Consider the following 18,341-nt stretch of genomic DNA (forward strand, 5'->3'; position numbering starts at 1 on the left):
ATATTGGCAATTTAAATTAAAATATTTATACAATTAGCTTCAGTTTGTTTAAATTTAAGCACCATAAAAAATGTTTCTATTTTTAAGGCATATAATCAATTTAGAAACAATGAAAAATAAACGAAACATCTAGGAGGAAATTTTCTAAAGTTTTGTTCAATAATTATTTAATTTTTTAGCTTCAGCTTTTTACATGGTGGTTAAAAATCAATATTGCTGATTTATATATATATATATATATATATATATATATATATATATATATATATATATATATATATATATATATATATNCACGTTGCTACTACCACCTCAAAATAGCATATAGAAGTAAAAGAAAAAAGAAAAAAGAAAAATATGGAAATTAGAAATTTAGAAAGAAATTAAAAAAAAATTAAAAATTAAAAAATTACCCAGTCGTTATCCAGCATCCTACGACATTGCTCTCGTCGTTTCGAGGGTTCTATTTTCTTTATCCATTCGGTGCGAAGGTCGTCTTCTCCGTCGTCGTTTTGGGCTAACTTCATTCACCAGGTTCCAACTCCCTCCCCCGTTTTTTTTTTCTTTTCTTTTTTCCTTTTAATTTTTCCACACCATTTATATATCACGCTCTCTCACGATTCTCTTAGGGTTTTCTTTCCCTCTCTATTAATTTCTTTCTATTTCTTCGTTGCATCTTTTTCGCGTTATTCGATTCAACTAACAATTCTGCGCGCGCCAAAACCGAATTATGAATTATCAACCAACTCAATTCTTTTTTTTCTTCATTTTTATCATTTGGAGATCGAGATTTGACTAACGAGTGATGACTGATGAAATGGGGTTTCTTACGTTTATGTATCTGTAATAGATTGGTGAATGTTGGGCCAAAACTTTCTTGGATGATGATGCTGTTTTTTTTTTTTTAATGCTAATTCCCTGTCGGACGTTCGGGGATCTTTAGTGGGTCGATTAGAATCTTTTTGAAGATGAAATATGTGGAAAGGAAATTTACTCAGGAATCTGGATTGGTCCTGTTTGCTGCTTTCTTTTTAATTATGGTGAAATTGACGTCTTACACTGCTGTTCGAGTCTCAGGCGATTCCATGAGTATTTGTACTATGGATCCCACGTTGGTTAGAGCATACACATTTTGAAAAACCTTGAGGGGATGTTTGGAAGGGAAAGCCCCCAAGGGAGGTGGATTGTGAGATCCTACGTTGGTTGGAGAGGAGAACGAAACATTCCTTATATGAGTGTGGAAGCCTCTCCCTAGCAAACGCGTTTTAAAACCTTGAGGGGAAGCTTAGAAGGGAAAGCCCGAAGAGGACAATATCTACTGGCTGTGGGCTTGGATGGTTACAAATGGTAGGTATCAGAGTTAGACACCGGGCGATGTACCAGCGATGATGCTGGCTCCCAATGTAGGTGGATTGTGAGATCCCACATTGGTTGGAGAGGAGAACGAAGCATTCCTTATATGGGTGTGGAAACCTCTCCCTAGCCGACACAAGGAGAAGTCTGGAAGGGAAAGTCGAAGAGGATAATATCTGCTAGCAGTGGGCTTGGGGGTATCATGTGTGCTGAAAGTCTGTTACTTGCTGATTGGACATGTTTGTGCATGTTTCTTTAGGTTACGGTGAAGTTTCCTTGATATGTTTTATAGAGTTGATCAGAACTTGAGCGCATTAATATGATCCATGCATATTTGTACGAACTATGACCAACTTATCGATGTTGGATTTAAGTTAAATGGGATTGTTTTTCTTTCATTTTGCTGTTCCGATCAGTGGGAGCGATGGAAGTATCATTAATGGATCCTTATGGGACCAATCCTGGGCCAATCGATAGCTCTGTTCTATATGACCAAGAGAAGCATGTATCCTCAGCAGTTTGGGATGGGCAGGTGCAGTTTCTAATCAGATGAACTTTATTATTGTCATCTGAAATTTAGTGTTCAAGATCATAAATAATGGTTCAATCAAACTAATGTATGAACAGGAGCGTGGTGCACTTAGGTGTCATGAGCACACTTCCAAGCTTGATCAGTGGACACTTACAGCCAAGCAAATTGAACTGGTTGAGAGAGCTGGATTTGGGTACTTAAGATTGATTCCTGCAATTAGTCTTGATAACCCACTAATCTCTGCTTTGGTGGAGAGGTGGAGAAGAGAAACAAATACCTTCCACTTGAACGTTGGGGAATTGACTATAACCCTGAAAGATGTTGCTGTCTTACTGGGACTTGCAATTGATGGAGACCCTGTTATTGGTCTAACATATACAACCTGCCACTCTGTGTGTGAGATGTATCTAGGCAGAGCTCCAGATCATGGCTATACAAGTGGTGGAATGGTTAAGCTTAGTTGGTTGAAAGAGCTCTTTTCTCGGTGCCCCGACGATGCTCCAATGGAAATCGTCGAACGCCATACACGTGCTTACCTTCTTTACCTTGTAGGCAGTACAATATTTTCCACGACGACCGGGAACAAAGTACCTGTCATGTACCTTCCTTTGTTTAAGGATTTTGACCAATGTGGGAAGTTTGCTTGGGGAGCAGCTGCTTTAGCATTTTTGTATAGAGCTCTTGGGAATGCTTCATTAAGATCACAAAGTACCATCAGCGGTTGCTTAACCTTATTGCAGGTTACTTGAAATTATTGGTTCCTATCTCCTACTCTCATCATTTGATCTGTTTATCTTCTTTAGCTGCATTGTCTGTTTGTTTTTTTAATAAAATGCCCTCGTTGTTTTTGTTTTACTTTCCAGTGTTGGAGTTATTTTCACCTTAATATTGGACGTCCAAAGCTAAATCATGATCCATTGCGTAATCGCTTTCCATTTGTGCTTAGATGGAAGGGCAAACAAAGTGGTCCGACAGCAAATCGTGATGTCGTTTTTTACCGAAAGGCTTTGGATTCCCTGAAGCCTTGTGATGTAATTTCTATATGTTCTTTCTTTCTAATCTTATTATAGATTCAGCTGAGTGTGACCACATTTGTACTTTATCTTATAGGTGGAGTGGCTACCTTATAGAAATATGGATAGCATCCTAATGCCTGATGATATTAAAAGTTCTCTGATACTTGGGGGTGCAAAGACAATGTTGATATGCTTTGATAAAGCAGAGAGGCATCTTCCTGACCGTTGCGTAAGGCAGTATGGTATGCTTCAGGCGATCCCAGAAGATGTACGACGGTGGGAAAGAAAAAGCCGGGGCGTCGACGGAGGAGTTGACCTATCAGCGAAAATGGAAGTTGAGCTTAATGAATGGGGAAACCGTAGGCTCCAGATTGTTGATGGTGATGATAGTGTAGATGAGAATGGATACATGCAATGGTACCTGAAAATTACTCGTAGGTTCATTGGGAGGCCTATATCTCTCTCATCTGAGTTTCAGAGGACGGTAAGTTCATAATTTTAAGGTTATTATGCAAATTTTGTTTAGTTTTAATCTTTTTAAGCTTCCACAGAATTCTGGGTTGAGGGATATTGCACACATAGCAGATACATTCTCAACCAATGGGTTAGATCAGCACCAAATTGATTTGATTTCAAGGATAAGATATATTGCACATGAATGTTTAAGAGGCCAAATTGGAGGTCCAATTATATTGCCCTCCAGTCCCGAGATCGAACTCGGGAAACGAACAAGGGGAAAAGAGAAGGTCAGAAGGAAAGGTACAGGAAAACGTTCGAGGAAGGACGACCAATTGCAATACAATGCAGTTGGTGAGGACAACCAATCTCATTTTTGTGAGTCTGCCATTGAGGTTGATCAATTACAACTCCACATGAATAGAGAGTTATGTTCTGTGGACTCGGAGGTCGATCATTTACCACTTATCGACGAAGTCGACGAGGATGATAGTATGCAGTTATGTGATCCCAACATAGGGGTTGACCATCCTGACATGATCCATAATGCCACAGGGGGGAACATGGCTGAGTTAAGCCATGCTGATATCAAACTCGATGAAGCCGAGCTATGCGACACACCGAAGGAGGTTAATGGCCTCCATATATCTGATACAATAAACGAAGTTGTAGATACTCATATTTGTTGCGCAATGGATGCTGGTCATCCACTGCATTTCTCTACATCTAAGGAAGCCAATTATCATTCGACCGAGGACGTTAATCTACTGAAGTTTCCGAACACAGCTAACAATATTGACAATTCTGAGCTCTGCCATGGCTCTATTAAGAGCTCTCCTCACACAGATGAACGTGCAGCCCAAGGCTAATGCCTAAATTTTGGATGGATGATAGGCTTAGTCATTTGAAGCTCTCTGATGACTTTGGGATGCAAATTCTTTTAGAAATTATTCATATTTGGTGAGTGACATAATCTTTATTCTACTCTTTTTATTTATATATTTTGAATTAGGAAGTAATTTCAAACTTTCCCTTGGAACAGAGCACACTTGGAAGTTCTTGAAGCAAGAAGGGTAGCCCGAAAGGAAACCATCGTCAGCTACCACTGCCGGTGAGTTTTTCGATTTCTGAAGTTTTGAAAGTGTCTAATAAGATCTTAAACTTTAAATGGTCTGTGACTTAAAAATAATAAATAGACTTGGATTTTAAAGTTTAAAAAGACTAAATTTGTTATCTGACCTTTTAACTTTTAGAGGCTATCGATTTTAAATGATGTTAGAGTTGTGGTTGCGAATATCAACCGACGTGAATTCAGGGATTCGTTAGTTTAACGTATTTTTACTGAGCTGATGAAATTTGGGACATACATACAGCTTGTCGTTTTTGTATGAATGACCATGTTTTTTCTTGATGGTTTAGAGTTTTTTTTTTGTTGGATTTGGAACTTGGAGGTGAAGAGACAAAGCTCACATTCAGTGACTTTTGTTAGGTAGAGAGTATACTACCAAGAGTGGTCTCCGAAGGGCAGTGAGGGACAATAAATGAATCCTGTATTTATTTTATTTTTCATTGATTAATTAGATTGTACTGATACTTACTTCATCCCAGTCTGGTTGAATAATCAGATGGTTCCTTTTTGTTTATTTAGAAACCTCTCTGTACTTCTACTTTGTTTCAAATCAAACGTCTGATTGTGGAACGGGGTAACACCCATGAAGCTCCCAGCTAGGCCGTATGCCTGTTAGGAATCACGACTCTTCATAATGGTATGATATTGTCCACTTTGAGCATAAGCTCTCGTGGCTTTGCTTTGGGCTTCCCTAAAAGGCCTCATACCAATGAAGGTAGTATTGCTCACTTATAAACCCATGATCTTCCACGAAATTAACCAACGTGGGACTCACTCTCAATAATTCTCAACATGCCCCATTGGCTTAGCGGAAAGGGAAGGACTGTCAGGCCGTATGCCTATGGATACAGATTTTTTTGAAAAAGTACGGGCTGACTCGGAAGCTTGGGACCTTGGCTTCGTCTTTTAAAAAAATGTTGTAAGTGACAAATGCGTGAACAATCGAGATTTCGTTAGATTTTACGCTTTTTCTTTATTGTGTTTTGTGAAGTTTTTATGATGAAACAAGAATATATATGGAATATTATGTGTCCAAAAAGCTGAAACACATGCGCCTCTCTTTTGTTTTATTTTGAAGTTCCCAATCAAAATAAGCATCTGAATCACTTCAATCACATCCTCCCCCTCGCAGATAGCCATTTGAAATGATACCATAAACCAACCCAACAACTCCTCTTTGAACTGACCACTCTCCCAAATCCAACTACACACCTCAACAATGCTCTGTTTCTTCCCACACTCTCTGTTTCTTCTTCTTCTTCTTCTTCCTCTGTTTTCACTTCCCTCTGCTAATGTTGCAGCACCCAATTCCATGCTTCCCTTTGAAGCTGAGACTCTTTTCAAGATCATGGAGTCCTTGTCCTCAGATCAAAACTGGCGGCTCTCTCACCCCAACCCTTGTCAGCCAGGCGCCTCATGGCCTGGCTTGGAGTGCATATCAGCTCCCAATAACAGTCATCTCCTTCATGTCTCAAGGCTTGACTTTGGTACCTCCCCTAATCCTACTTGCAAACCCACTGCCACATTCCCTTCATTCATCTTTGATCTCCCTCTTCTTCATTCTCTCTTCTTTTTCAATTGTTTCACTCACACCAACACTACTCTCTCTCTGTTTCCCCTACAGCCTTCTTGAATTCCTCCTTACAACAGCTTAGCTTCCGATCCAACCCGGCGCTTGTCGGTCCTATCCCGCCTCGACTTTCTTCCCTTAAGTACTTGAAGATCCTCACATTGTCTCAGAACCGCCTTTCCGGGACGATTCCGCCTCAGATTTTCGGCTTGGTGTCCTTGCTGCACCTTGACTTGAGCTACAATTTGCTCACAGGCACCATACCAATTCAGTTGGGTAAGCTCAGAAGCCTTGAAGGACTGGACTTGAGCTATAATTCACTCACTGGACCAATCCCAACCTCAATTGGCCAACTGGGTCTGCTTCAAAAACTTGACTTGAGCTCCAATTCACTCACAGGCAACATCCCTGATACTATTGAGAAGGTGAATTCATTGGTGTTTTTGGCCTTGAGCAGCAACCAACTTGGTGGGCACTTCCCAAAAGGATTGGAAAAGTTGCAGAACTTGCAATACTTCATCATGGATGACAATCCAATGCAAATTCCTCTGCCATTAGCTGTTGGTAAACTAATGAAACTTCAAGAACTCAGGCTTGCAAGCTGTGGCTATTCTGGCATCATTCCACCAAGTTTTTCACTCCTGAAAAACTTGACCACTTTATCACTGCAAAACAATCATTTAAGTGGCCAAATCCCTGTTGGATTCAGTGGTCTTTCTCATATATATCACTTGAATCTCAGCAGAAACTCCCTCACAGGCGCTGTGCCTTTCAACTCAAGCTTCTTGAAAAGGCTGGGCAAGAACTTGGATCTCAGTGGCAATCCAGGTCTTTGCTTTAGCCCTTCTGAACCCACTGCCCAGAAATTTGGTGTCAATGTCTGTGGAAGCAATCAGGAAGATGGCTCATTCATCCAACCAATGAACGAATCTCCTGCTAAATCAAGCTTCTGTAATCCTTTTGCTTTTGTTGTTTGTTTGTTTTTGCATCATTTAATCTTCCATTATGCTCTCATTCTTGTTTAAATTGATTCATTCTGCTTCAAATGACTTTTCATTTAACTTGAAACCAAAGAATCAAATTCAAAATGGGTCAAGTCAAAGTTGGAATATCCAAAGGACATTGTGAAAAAGAGATAAGAGTTGCTATCAAAATTCCAAAACAACATGTCGTTCTCAGTGCCATTATTGAAGATGGTTCCACACGCTTGTGCAAAGCGAGACAACTCCTGACATTCATTTGATCACACATGGCCTGTTGTGCTGATTTCTTTAAAACCCTTACAAGGCTACAGCTTTCCCAATGAAGGATCCAAACTTTGTCACTGTATTATCACGAGAGCCTTGAGACTCGATCACAACATTCCTTATAAAGGTGTGGAAACTTCTCCCTAACATATCCGTTTTAAAACTATGAGGCGACGATACGTAACGGACCAAAATGGACAATATTTGTTAGTGGTGGGCTTGTGCTGTTACCGATGGTATTAGAGTCAGACACCGGACAATGTGCCAGTGAGAACGCTAGCCTCTAAGGGGTGGATTGTGAGATCCCACATTGATTGGAGAGGAAAACAAAACACCTCTTATAAGAGTGTGTAAACTTCTCCCTAGCACACACGTTTTAAAACTATGAGACTGACGACGATACGTCATTATAGGCTAAAGCAGACAGTATTTACTAGCAGTAGGTTGTAACGGTTACGCCACGAAACAAAAAAAAACAAAAAGAAAAGAGTGAAAAAGAGGAGTTAGAAAATTTGAAAAAGCAAACAAGTGGGGCACGTTGGGACAGGAACAGTAAAGGTTGATGAAACAAGACCATCAGCAGAAACTGACTCCAAAAGGACACTTGAATATTGTAGGAGCTGGAAAGCACCCACCAAACTCAAAACAAAATTTACTTTTAACATTTCACAAACAGTGATAAAAAGTAAAAATACATCACATAGTACCATTACTCTCTTATTCTCTGTAGTTTTTCACTTTCTGAAAGTTACCTCTTTACTGCAGAACTTTGTTTTTACTTCTACATAATATGAATGGAAACTTACCCTTTTTTCATGGCAATGGAATATGACTGTTGATGGATGCTGTTCAAACAAAATTCAACCATTTTATATTCGTCGGGATAGATTTCCGATCTACCAACTATTTGAAATGTTGGCAGCTTACTAACACAAGTTCGATACCTTGAGTTTAAATTTATTGTAATCGAACGAGTTAGTGCATGTAGTAAATCTTGTCTTAAGTCTTTCGTAACGCCATTTTCACCCCATTGATATTGGTAACTCGGTTGAGAAATTAGCGTAGTGATCCATTAAAATTTGAAAATAAATTGTGACACCCGGGTAAATAAAGGACACGTAAATTAATTGAGACCACGTCCGAATGAGAGCAATCTTGACTATATGATAAGAATAGTTTAAAATAGCTGAAATTTTCGGTGACTCGAATTTTATAGTTAAACGTGTTTTGCTCGGTCCAATTATATTATATGTAAATACTATTAAATATTATTTGTGTTGTTATTTAGAGGTAAAATTGATTTATTTTTTTTTTCTTAAAAATGCTTTTAAAATGTAAATATATAAGGCGTTAATATTTCCCGTGTAAGGGCCTTTCCCTCCAAATTTCACCCTTCCGGTTTCTCCCGCTCGCGGCTTCCAAATTCCGCATCGACCAGCTCTAAGCTCCACCGTTTTCCATGGCATCGGAGTTCCTGTTACCTACATCCAAATCGAGCTCCTTAAAGTCTGTTCCATATCAGGCACTTCTCTGATGCGTCCTCGCCGCCGCTCTCTCCCGACGGTTCTTCTCAAAATGTAGAGCTGCGAAGTGCGCATTGTCCTGAGAAAATAGTCAGAAAAGCTACGGCTACCTTGTCTGTGAATCAACTCGAGCTTTCCAGATTCTCCGCCATTGCCGAAACCTAGTAATCCTCGAATTCTCTAAACAGATGCGTTGTTTAGATGATTTCTTTTCGTTGAAGAAATAGAGTTGGCGATTTAGAAATTTAAAAGTATTTGGTAGCTTATAGGGTTTAATTCTTGTTGCAAATGTAGGGAATATGATATTTAGATGGTTGGAGATCTTTTAGGTTTCTGTCCTTCATTTTACTGGAAATCAATCCTTTGTCACCTGGTCGGATTCTTTTACACACACACAAACACACACACGTCTGTGCAACGAAACTTTCATAACATTTTATCACTACATATCGAATCGCGATGCTTGAAAGTTCTATATAGATGTCATGTATAACCTTTATTAATGCTTATGTAGGCTCATATATCTAGTGCTAATTCAAGCCGAGACTTCTTATAAATTAGAATGAATTCTTTTGATATTTAGTGTGTCGCAGTCTCTAATTTGGTGAAGCAAGAAAAAGTATACAATATATTTTCAGTCATTTTATTTATATGGTGGTATGTGTGAAGTATCTCATTTGTTGCTGGATAATATGTGAATTCTCAAAGTTTGCAGCATATGTGTCTTTGTGAATGTGTCTCTGATATCATCCACGTCTTGCTGTTATTCGTGTTCATGGCCAATGCCCTTTGAATATATTTCATTCTAGATCATAGTTCATGCCATAGTAAGAATTAATGCACCTGGTAAAATTTGTAAAGAATGGGGAGCTTTGGTTTTCAGGTGGGAATCCGAAGGGCCATTTAAGCCATTCCATGTGATGAATCCTACAAGAGTGTCTCACTTATCAGATCCAGTCTTTTCCGGCATTTTAAGTACTTCACTGGCTTATTCTCAACCGTGGTAGGAATCACAGATCCTCAACAATGGTATGATATTGTCCACTTTGAGCATAAGCTCTCGTGGCTTTACTTTTGGTTTCCCCAAAAGATTTCATTCCAATGGAGATGTATTCCTTACTTATGAATCCATGATCAACCCCTTAATTAGCCGATGTGAGGCTCCACTACTCTTATGCCGGATCATCTAGGCACATTGGTTCCAGTAACTATCATCATGGCTGAGTATTGACTCTAAATTGAACACTTTTTATTTTGGTAATTCCTGTAGTTATGCAACTTTTTTAGTTATCTTTAGGAAGAACCACTACTACCATTCCATTACTGGATAGTCATAGTTTTAATTAAGAGTAAGGCAATGCATAGATAGCAATGTATTCTTCCTATACCTCGAGGCCAACTGTGTTCTTTTTAATTGGGTTCATTATCTATTGGAATTTCCTTGTTAATGCATTAGTAATTTCTAAAATGAAAGATCCTCCTCAAAATGCTAAGAATTCCATGCATATTCATTTTATGTAGATTAGTAGTTTTCAAAACCTGATTTCCTATTGATGGATTCTCGTTCTTTTAGTTACACAGGAATTCTGTTGAGGATTGTTGGAAGAGGAGTCTCACATGGACTAATTAAGGGGTTGATCATCCGTTTATAAGTAAGGAATACATCTCCATTGGTATTAGGCCTTTTTGGGAAGCCAAAAGCAAAACCATGAGAGTTTATACTCAAAGGGGACAATATCATACCATTGTGGAGGTATGTGATTCCTAACAAGTTCCTCCTTAGAATTCCTAGAGTAAAATTGTGTATAGAATGGTCTTGAGGTGTGATTCGAGATATGATATGGTATTCATGGTTCCTGGAATATAAAGTTTAAAATACAATGCAATACTAGTGAAACTAATATGTTCTTTTTACCTCATACCGTTACCGGGAATTCTGAATGTTTGAGCTTATTTACCCCTGAAGAATTGGTTCTGATATCCCAACGCGCCTCTATTTCAATAAGACTAATGCATAAATACCATATCTTTTATGTTTCTACATAACCCTTCTTCAGCGGTCGCTGTTTTCTATTGTCGTATCACCCAATTCATGCATGGCTGGTTGTTTCAGGTGAAGAGATGGCTGGATTTGTGTGCAATCCCTTAACCGGGCAATGGTCCCTTTCAGATGATACCAGTTTAGATTACATCGCGTTTGGTTCAAAAATCAGCCAGCAAACAAACTAACAAAGGTACAATCTTAATCCTCACATAACAAGTCTTAATTTTGCCCTGAAACTGAACAGTTACCCTTAATCAACTTCCCTCTAAACATTCCCTTGAAAACCTTGTTTTCTTTGTGGCGTATAGGGCCTTCCAATCTCATATAAACAATAAGAAAATCTCAATTTTGAGCTGGAAAAGGAAGAAAAACATGCTCTGAATTGCACTTCACTCTTAATTATTACTCTGAATATTAGCTTAGGCATGGATATCGAGTACTTTTTGAAGTGCGTAAATTAAAGTTTTTTTTTTTTTTTTTCACTAATCTATTCTTTGTACTTAGATTTACTGAGTTCAGCAAAATATTGTTTTTTTTTTAAATAACATTTTTATTATTTTGCTTATCAAGATTCGAATTGAAGTTTTAAAATAAAAAAAAGATAAATAAATAAATTCAGTTTTTTTTTTTTTTTTGTGAGAATAAAAAATAAATATATATATTATATTATAAATTGTTTGATATTGTAAAATAATAATATGCAAAATTTTAATATAAATATATTTCTAATTTCTATTTCCATATCTGTACTTACCTTTCCATTATCCTTGTTGAGTCTCCCAAGACCATTATCACTGGGCCCCACTTTTTCTAGACGATAGCTGCTCGGGATTCGGATAACGCTTCATCGGGGCCGTTGATTTACCAAGTTGATCATGTTTCCATCACAAAGATAGGCCAATCACAGTCGCTCGTAGGTGGCATTGGGTGAGTATAGTAACATTGAATCATTATATGAAAATTAACATGAAAATAAATATCAAATAATAAATTTTTATGAATTATCTAATGGTTTGGAATTTATTGATCAAGGCCCGTGGTTTCCTCAGAAATATTTGTCAATACCAATTATCTTATTAATTTTTCAATATTGAGATTTTGGTCTTTTAAGTTATTGTCTGGAAATTACGTGTTGGACTTGCTTGTACCATAATATAACATTCTTTGCCTAAATTTCGTATGTAGAAAGCAATTTCCTAATTCTAATTATTTCATATGCTAGACTTTTTATATAAATAAAACTTTGGAGAATTTTGTATAATTTATCTTATCATTGTCATTTTTAATGTCTTTGAATTCTTATTCATTACATACTCAAGTCTATTCAAATTTGATTTAAGTCTTATTGTTGGTTGTCATTTATTCAATTTGAAATTCTATCTCTTGTTTGACTTCGATATCGGTTTGATTTGACTTTTTTTTTTGTTCGGCCTACGTGTCTTTTGGACCTTTTGTTTAGAAGTGTATTTGAACTATTGATGTAAGGATCTGCAATCTTTTGTTCTGAGCTACCTTAAACATCTTTGTTCTAACCGGCCGAGCTACTTAAACCACTTTTTTTAAATCTCTTTTCTTCGAAACATTAACTTTATTTTATCACTTGATTAGTAAGGAAAAAAGCTTTTATGGCTTTTTTGTAAAGAATTATTTTGTGATATGTTTTTAATTTATATCAAATTGGCTAGCTCCCATAGTGTGACGGGCGGTGTGTACAAGGCCTGGGAACGAATTCACCGCCGTATGGCTGATCGGTGATTACTAACGATTCTAGTTCCATGCAGGTGAGTTACAGCCTACTATCCAAATTGAAGACGAGTTTTGGAGTTAGCTCACCCTCAGTATCAAATTGCTTATTTGTATATTTAGTTTTATGTTAATCTACATTTTTTTAATCATTATGAGATAACTAAATTGTGATGATTTTATGGAATAGTTTGACTTAGTTGATATATTTTTGGTAGGAAAAAAATGGAGCGAGGAAAGTACACGTGGCATGAGCTCACAGTTATCCGCCCTTTTTTTCTTCTTCTTGTCCAAAGAGCTTTCTCACACCTTTTAAATGCGAGCAATTTTCGCTTCGTTCTTGAGAGAAACTGTATCGCCTTTTTTAGTTCAGGGAATTTAGAAGCGGAGTCGGAGAATTGTTAGATTATTTGCTTTCCTGTTCGTATATTGTTTGGTTGTAATCTCAGTCGTTTAGAATCTCATTTCCGTCGATCGGAAAGGAAAACAGATGCCCACCGACATGGAATTGTCGCCTTCGAACGTTGCTCGTCATCGCTTGGCCGTTCTGGCAGCGCATCTGAGCGCCGCGTCCTTGGAACCGCCGGTGATGGCTTCGTCCCTCGAGGCTCATTGCGTGTCAGCTCAGACCATGGTTGCGCCACCTGAATTGGTGAAGGGTACGTTGACGATTGTAGATGAGAGAACTGGAAAGAGGTACCAGGTCCAGGTATCTGAAGAAGGCACGATCAAGGCCACCGATTTGAAGAAGGTACACGAATTAATGGATCTGTAATATATTTTCCCGTATTTGAATCGGTTTATTCGTTTGTTTGGTTGTTGTTGATTTAACTTTAGGCTGGTCAGATGCGCGTGATGAAGTTTTTCTTGTGTTGTTTGATATCTTGGAATCTTCGTGGTGTTATTTATGTAGGCACCGATTTTAGTTTAATGACTTTTCTCGTAATATTTGTAGATAACTACTGGACCAAATGACAAGGGGCTTAAGCTGTATGATCCAGGCTATCTCAACACGGCTCCAGTTCGGTCGTCGATCAGTTATATTGATGGTGACTTGGGAATTCTTAGGTACAGAGGCTACCCGATTGAGGAATTGGCTGAGAGTAGTACCTATGTGGAAGTTGCATACCTCTTGAGTAAGCCTTCGAGGAGCTATCACTTTAACTATTTTGTTGGTCTAAAATCATTGTGGTTGTGTATGATATTTCATATTTCGTTCGCTGATGTAATGCCTGATTTGTTCCAGTGTATGGGAATTTGCCTTCTCAGAGTCAATTGGCAGACTGGGAATTCGCTATTTCTCAGCATTCGGCTGTACCGCAGGGACTTTTGGTGCGATTGCATTGTTCTATTGAGTTTTCCTACACATATTTCTTTATATAAATTTCATTGTCTGAAGGGCTTCTTATTGATAGAGTTCTCTCTTATCTCAATAGGATATTATTCAAGCAATGCCTCATGATGCACATCCAATGGGTGTGCTTGTTAGTGCAATGAGTGCTCTATCTGTCTTTCATCCAGATGCCAATCCTGCCCTTAGAGTAAGTTGATATTTTTGGATCTCAGTTGTTATTGTATATTAAGGTTCTGCTCCATTTTAAAGATCAGGCTCATATTGATTTTTAATCGAAAGACAGACCAAGGGACCAATTATTTCATTTCTTCCTTCTTGACTCATCCACTGCTCCCTCTCAAGAAAAGATTAAAAAAATGAAGAAAATAGAATGAAAAAGGGGAAGTTCCCTGGGTTCTTGGGTCCCTCCTTCCCCCTCCTTCTAGAAGCTGTCAACCCAGCTTTAAAGTCAAGTGCCACTTTCGTTTAATAAACATTAATAAGAACGAGAAACTATACCTGCTTGAACTGATTATTTTGTACGCTGTGGCTCTTCTAGAAAAAGTTTTTAGGGCATACTGTGGAGAAAGTTCTATTTTTCACTTTCTGTATACAATTAACATTTAAAACTGCATGTTGTCTTTACTTTAACTGAATAACTTATATATGTAGTTCATCGTACTTCAGTTATTTTTTATGCAGCAGATTCTCTTAAAATGGCATCAATGGCCACGAATAGATGGGAAATCCATCTCGAGAAGGAAGAAACCTTCATTGAAGTAAAATTCACATATTCATCAGTTAGAAGTCCCAATTACAACCTGATTTTGGATTTATATGTTATTACAAGAAAATTGGAAAATACTATATAAAAACGTAAGAAAGCTGATTAAAAAATCTATATAAACTAACATAATAACTGTACAACTCTTGATGAAAGCTTCATGATGTGGTTGTTACTCGGTGCATCTATCTTTTAAGGCTATGTGATGTGAAAGGTGTTTTGTATTTAGTCGTGTACCATTGTTTTGCTGTAGGGACAAGATCTTTACAAGTCTAAGCAAGTGAGAGACAAACAAATAGCTCGTATTATAGGGAAGGTATGCTTTCTATGAACATTTTGTCAGCTAAGATAATTTCATCAGTTTTTGTTATGCCAGTATTACTTTTTTGGTTTGCCTGCCAATGTAATTTTTCATAGAATGTTCATTATAGTTTGAGACCTCCATGTACTTCCTTCTAGATGTATGGAACTACCAACTAATTTGTTGGGTATTTTCTCTGAATTTATAGGCTCCCACCATTGCAGCAGCAGCTTATCTTAGACTTGCTGGAAGACCTCCAGTTCTCCCTTCCAGCAATCTTTCTTATTCGGAGAATTTCCTGTACATGCTTGATTCTTTGTAAGTTGCCTAGACATCTTTGTTTCCATTAATATATGAGGACAGGTTCTATTATATAATAGAAATGCCATCTTATTTACCTTTGCTAAATTGAATACTTGTGTGAGTAGTATAGCATTGTACTTGCTATCCAGGATGTAGAAAAACAAAGGCTTTGGGCCTGATCCAGACTTTTATCTATGCAGGGGTAATAGGTCTTACAAACCCAATCCTCGGCTTGCTAGAGTACTCGACATTCTATTCATCCTTCATGCAGAACATGAAATGAACTGCTCAACATCTGCTGCTCGCCATCTGGCTTCAAGGTAGACAGCTTTTGTACCAATGTCCTCACTAAATTAGGGCATCTATTATTCCTGTCTGATCCCTTCTCTTTATGGCTTTTCAGTGGTGTTGATGTGTTCACTGCTCTTTCTGGAGCTGTCGGAGCACTGTATGGCCCTCTTCATGGTGGGGCCAATGAGGTAAGCATAAAAGCAATTTCCCCCAGCGATTGGAATCAGCTAGTTTCCCAATGATTTGAGTATGGGGTTCTCTCCATGGATTAAACACTACCACTTTGCTCTTTTGTGACATTCTCGATTTGTTTTGGTTCATTTCTTTTGTTTTCCTGATGATTGTAGGCTGTGCTTAAAATGCTAAGTGAGATTGGAACTGTTAATAATATTCCAGAATTTATCGAGGGTGTTAAAAACAGGTACTTGCCATTTTGTGCCCATAAGTTAAATTTTTACTTGGTTGTTCTCTTTTTGTACTGTGAAAGAACTGGTAGACACCACTTTGTACCAATGGACTTATCTTACTTCCCAAGGATCTTTATTTTTGTTTTCTTAACTTAGGAATGCTAGTTAGATTGCTCACGTTACTTAGTTCTCCAGGAAAAGGAAGATGTCAGGTTTCGGCCATAGGGTGTACAAGAACTACGATCCAAGAGCTAAGGTTATAAGAAAACTAGCCGAAGAAGTGTTTTCCATTGTTGGTCGGGATCCTCTCATTGAGGTATTTGTCTGACAACTGTTTCCATGTGAAAATGCGATCTGCTCACACTCTCTAAGAGCGTGAAGCAATTCCTCTTTGAGCATTGTTTAACAATGATTATGGTGCCATATAGGTGGCTGTTGCTCTGGAGAAGGCTGCTCTTTCAGATGAGTATTTTGTCAAGAGGAAATTATACCCAAACGTTGACTTTTACTCCGGATTAATATATAGGTAGGAAGGTATATTTTAGTTTTCTAATGAAGATATGCAAGTGATCCGTCTCTTGAGGAGTCGATAACTGATGACGTGTTTGATCAGGGCTATGGGATTTCCACCTGAATTTTTCACTGTGCTGTTTGCAATCCCTCGAATGGCTGGATACTTGGCACATTGGCGGGAATCGCTGGATGATCCCGACACTAAGATAATTCGACCTCAACAGGTTAGTTATCTTCTCACCAGATCTTTGTAAACTATCTTCTCAGACTAGATAGCATGAAACTTGGTATGATGCTAGCTATGAGTTCAGTTAAACCTTATTCTCTGTTCGTTCATGGAACTCAGGTCTACACTGGGGAATGGCTGCGACATTATATACCACCCAACGAACGACTTGTACCGGCCAAGGCAGACAGGCTCGGTCAGGTTTCCGTTTCCAACGCCTCCAAGCGCCGACTGTCTGGATCGGGGATCTAGGCTAGTTCCGATTCATCCAAATCAGATGTAGGAGAATAAAACAATGCATCGCAAGGAAAGCAACACTTATGTTGTACAAAGTTGCAAAGTAGAACAACGTTAGAGATAAATCCTCCTTTTCAAGAATAAATGCTCTACTTCGCCATTTGTATGCAGCGTGTAAGTTTCTTGTTTAAGTAGGATGCGGTATTGTAATTTCCAGTATTTTAGAGGACCTTATGTTGTACCCTTATTATCATATTCTCCTTTCCAGTTGTAAGGAAATGGATGTGACGAATTGTCCTGCAATTTCTTCCTTTAAAAAAAAAAAAAAAAATCATTATTTTTTATTTTTTTTATTTTTTTATTTTACCACTCTTTTTAGTAATTTCATCTTCGCTCCTATTTCTTATCACCTAGGTTTGTTTAATTTAATTTTTCGAACTTTTTATTACTTCATAAATTAACATATAAAATACTCAAAATCAAATCATTATGGAGATGTTGTTACAAAGATTTTAGTTTAGAATCTTAGTTTAATCTGTTTTTTTAGTTGATTAGGAAGATCGATCGAGAGAAATGGGAATTTTACAACGAGGGGTTTATAAGAGGAGGAATCCATCTTCTAAAAAGCATACATAGACGCAAACCAATCTACAGCCACAGCCATGGAAGTGGAGCTTCATTGTCAGAACCAGAGAGACAAGAACTCGAGATGAAAATCAAAACCCCTTATGAAGAAAACACCATATTCCAATCCTAGCTACAGAAACACGAAAAAAACGAGAAGGAACAAATGGGGCGTCAAATTCACACACTCTGTCAGCAATTATGGCGGATGGGGAACCAACAGAGGCAGCTAATTGGCATATTGGGCGCAGATTTGCTGCAGCGTCAGCCGAGCAGAAGGAGGAAAATGAGGAAACTGAATGAGTTAATGGATGAATGAATGGTGGGAGTTTGAGAGAGACGAGAAGAATGGTTTGAAGAAGAGAAGGTGATGGTTCCTCCATTGGAGCTGATGGGGAAGCTGGAATTGCCATTGGGGTTCTGTGAGGATTTGCTCTGCAATGTGGCGCAGGCTGTGGGGGAAGGGAAGGAAATGGATAAGGGAAGAAGGGGGTTGGAAATGGAGCGAATGATGAGTTTTGGGAACATTCTTGACGGAGATTCCGGGGTCGTCCAAACAATTCTAAAATGATTCGAAAAAAAATAGAAATTGTTGAGAGTGGGATTTGAACCCACGCCCTTTCGGACCAGAACCTTAATCTGGCGCCTTAGACCAACTCGGCCATCTCAACAGGTTGATGACGATCGTAAAATAAAATTATATATCTCT

General features: G+C 38.2%; 3 protein-coding genes, 1 non-coding gene and 1 pseudogene across 7 annotated transcripts; 4 read left to right on the top strand and 1 right to left on the bottom strand.

Annotated features, from left to right (window-relative positions):
- The first annotated feature begins 430 nt into the window (after positions 1-430).
- LOC111777412 (protein MAIN-LIKE 2-like) lies at positions 431-5,056 on the top strand. Of its 4 annotated transcripts, none has more exons than XM_023656996.1 (8): positions 431-534; positions 1,770-1,885; positions 1,981-2,625; positions 2,749-2,916; positions 2,996-3,385; positions 3,453-4,317; positions 4,400-4,472; positions 4,779-5,056. In XM_023656996.1, exons 2-6 carry the CDS (start codon positions 1,778-1,780, stop codon positions 4,224-4,226), a joined length of 2,085 nt encoding a protein of 694 aa, XP_023512764.1. In that variant the 5' UTR covers positions 431-534; positions 1,770-1,777; the 3' UTR covers positions 4,227-4,317; positions 4,400-4,472; positions 4,779-5,056. The 4 variants fall into 4 exon arrangements, with proteins under 4 accessions (XP_023512764.1, XP_023512763.1, XP_023512765.1 ...); XM_023656995.1 differs by having other exon boundaries at positions 4,400-4,468; positions 4,777-5,056; XM_023656997.1 differs by having other exon boundaries at positions 4,400-4,468; positions 4,847-5,056.
- Positions 5,057-5,205: 149 nt separating this feature from the next.
- Positions 5,206-7,098, top strand: LOC111777414 (protein TOO MANY MOUTHS-like). The gene is made up of 2 exons (XM_023656998.1): positions 5,206-5,973; positions 6,111-7,098. Exons 1-2 carry the CDS (start codon positions 5,706-5,708, stop codon positions 7,079-7,081), a joined length of 1,239 nt encoding a protein of 412 aa, XP_023512766.1. The 5' UTR covers positions 5,206-5,705; the 3' UTR covers positions 7,082-7,098.
- Positions 7,099-12,853: 5,755 nt separating this feature from the next.
- LOC111777415 (citrate synthase, glyoxysomal) lies at positions 12,854-17,352 on the top strand. The gene is made up of 13 exons (XM_023657000.1): positions 12,854-13,364; positions 13,569-13,749; positions 13,860-13,945; positions 14,050-14,154; positions 14,984-15,046; positions 15,240-15,349; positions 15,535-15,654; positions 15,738-15,813; positions 15,973-16,046; positions 16,228-16,348; positions 16,461-16,558; positions 16,646-16,769; positions 16,892-17,352. The coding sequence occupies exons 1-13, from the start codon at positions 13,104-13,106 to the stop codon at positions 17,021-17,023; spliced, it is 1,551 nt and encodes a 516-aa protein (XP_023512768.1). The 5' UTR covers positions 12,854-13,103; the 3' UTR covers positions 17,024-17,352.
- Positions 17,153-18,198, top strand: LOC111777075 (annotated as a pseudogene).
- Positions 18,199-18,222: 24 nt separating this feature from the next.
- On the bottom strand, positions 18,223-18,303 carry TRNAL-AAG. Its single transcript has one exon. It is a non-coding gene; the product is annotated as a tRNA-Leu (tRNA).
- Positions 18,304-18,341: the final 38 nt, after the last annotated feature.

This window comes from Cucurbita pepo, chromosome LG16, assembly GCF_002806865.2.
Source record: "Cucurbita pepo subsp. pepo cultivar mu-cu-16 chromosome LG16, ASM280686v2, whole genome shotgun sequence".
NCBI classification, from domain to species: Eukaryota; Viridiplantae; Streptophyta; class Magnoliopsida; order Cucurbitales; family Cucurbitaceae; genus Cucurbita; species Cucurbita pepo.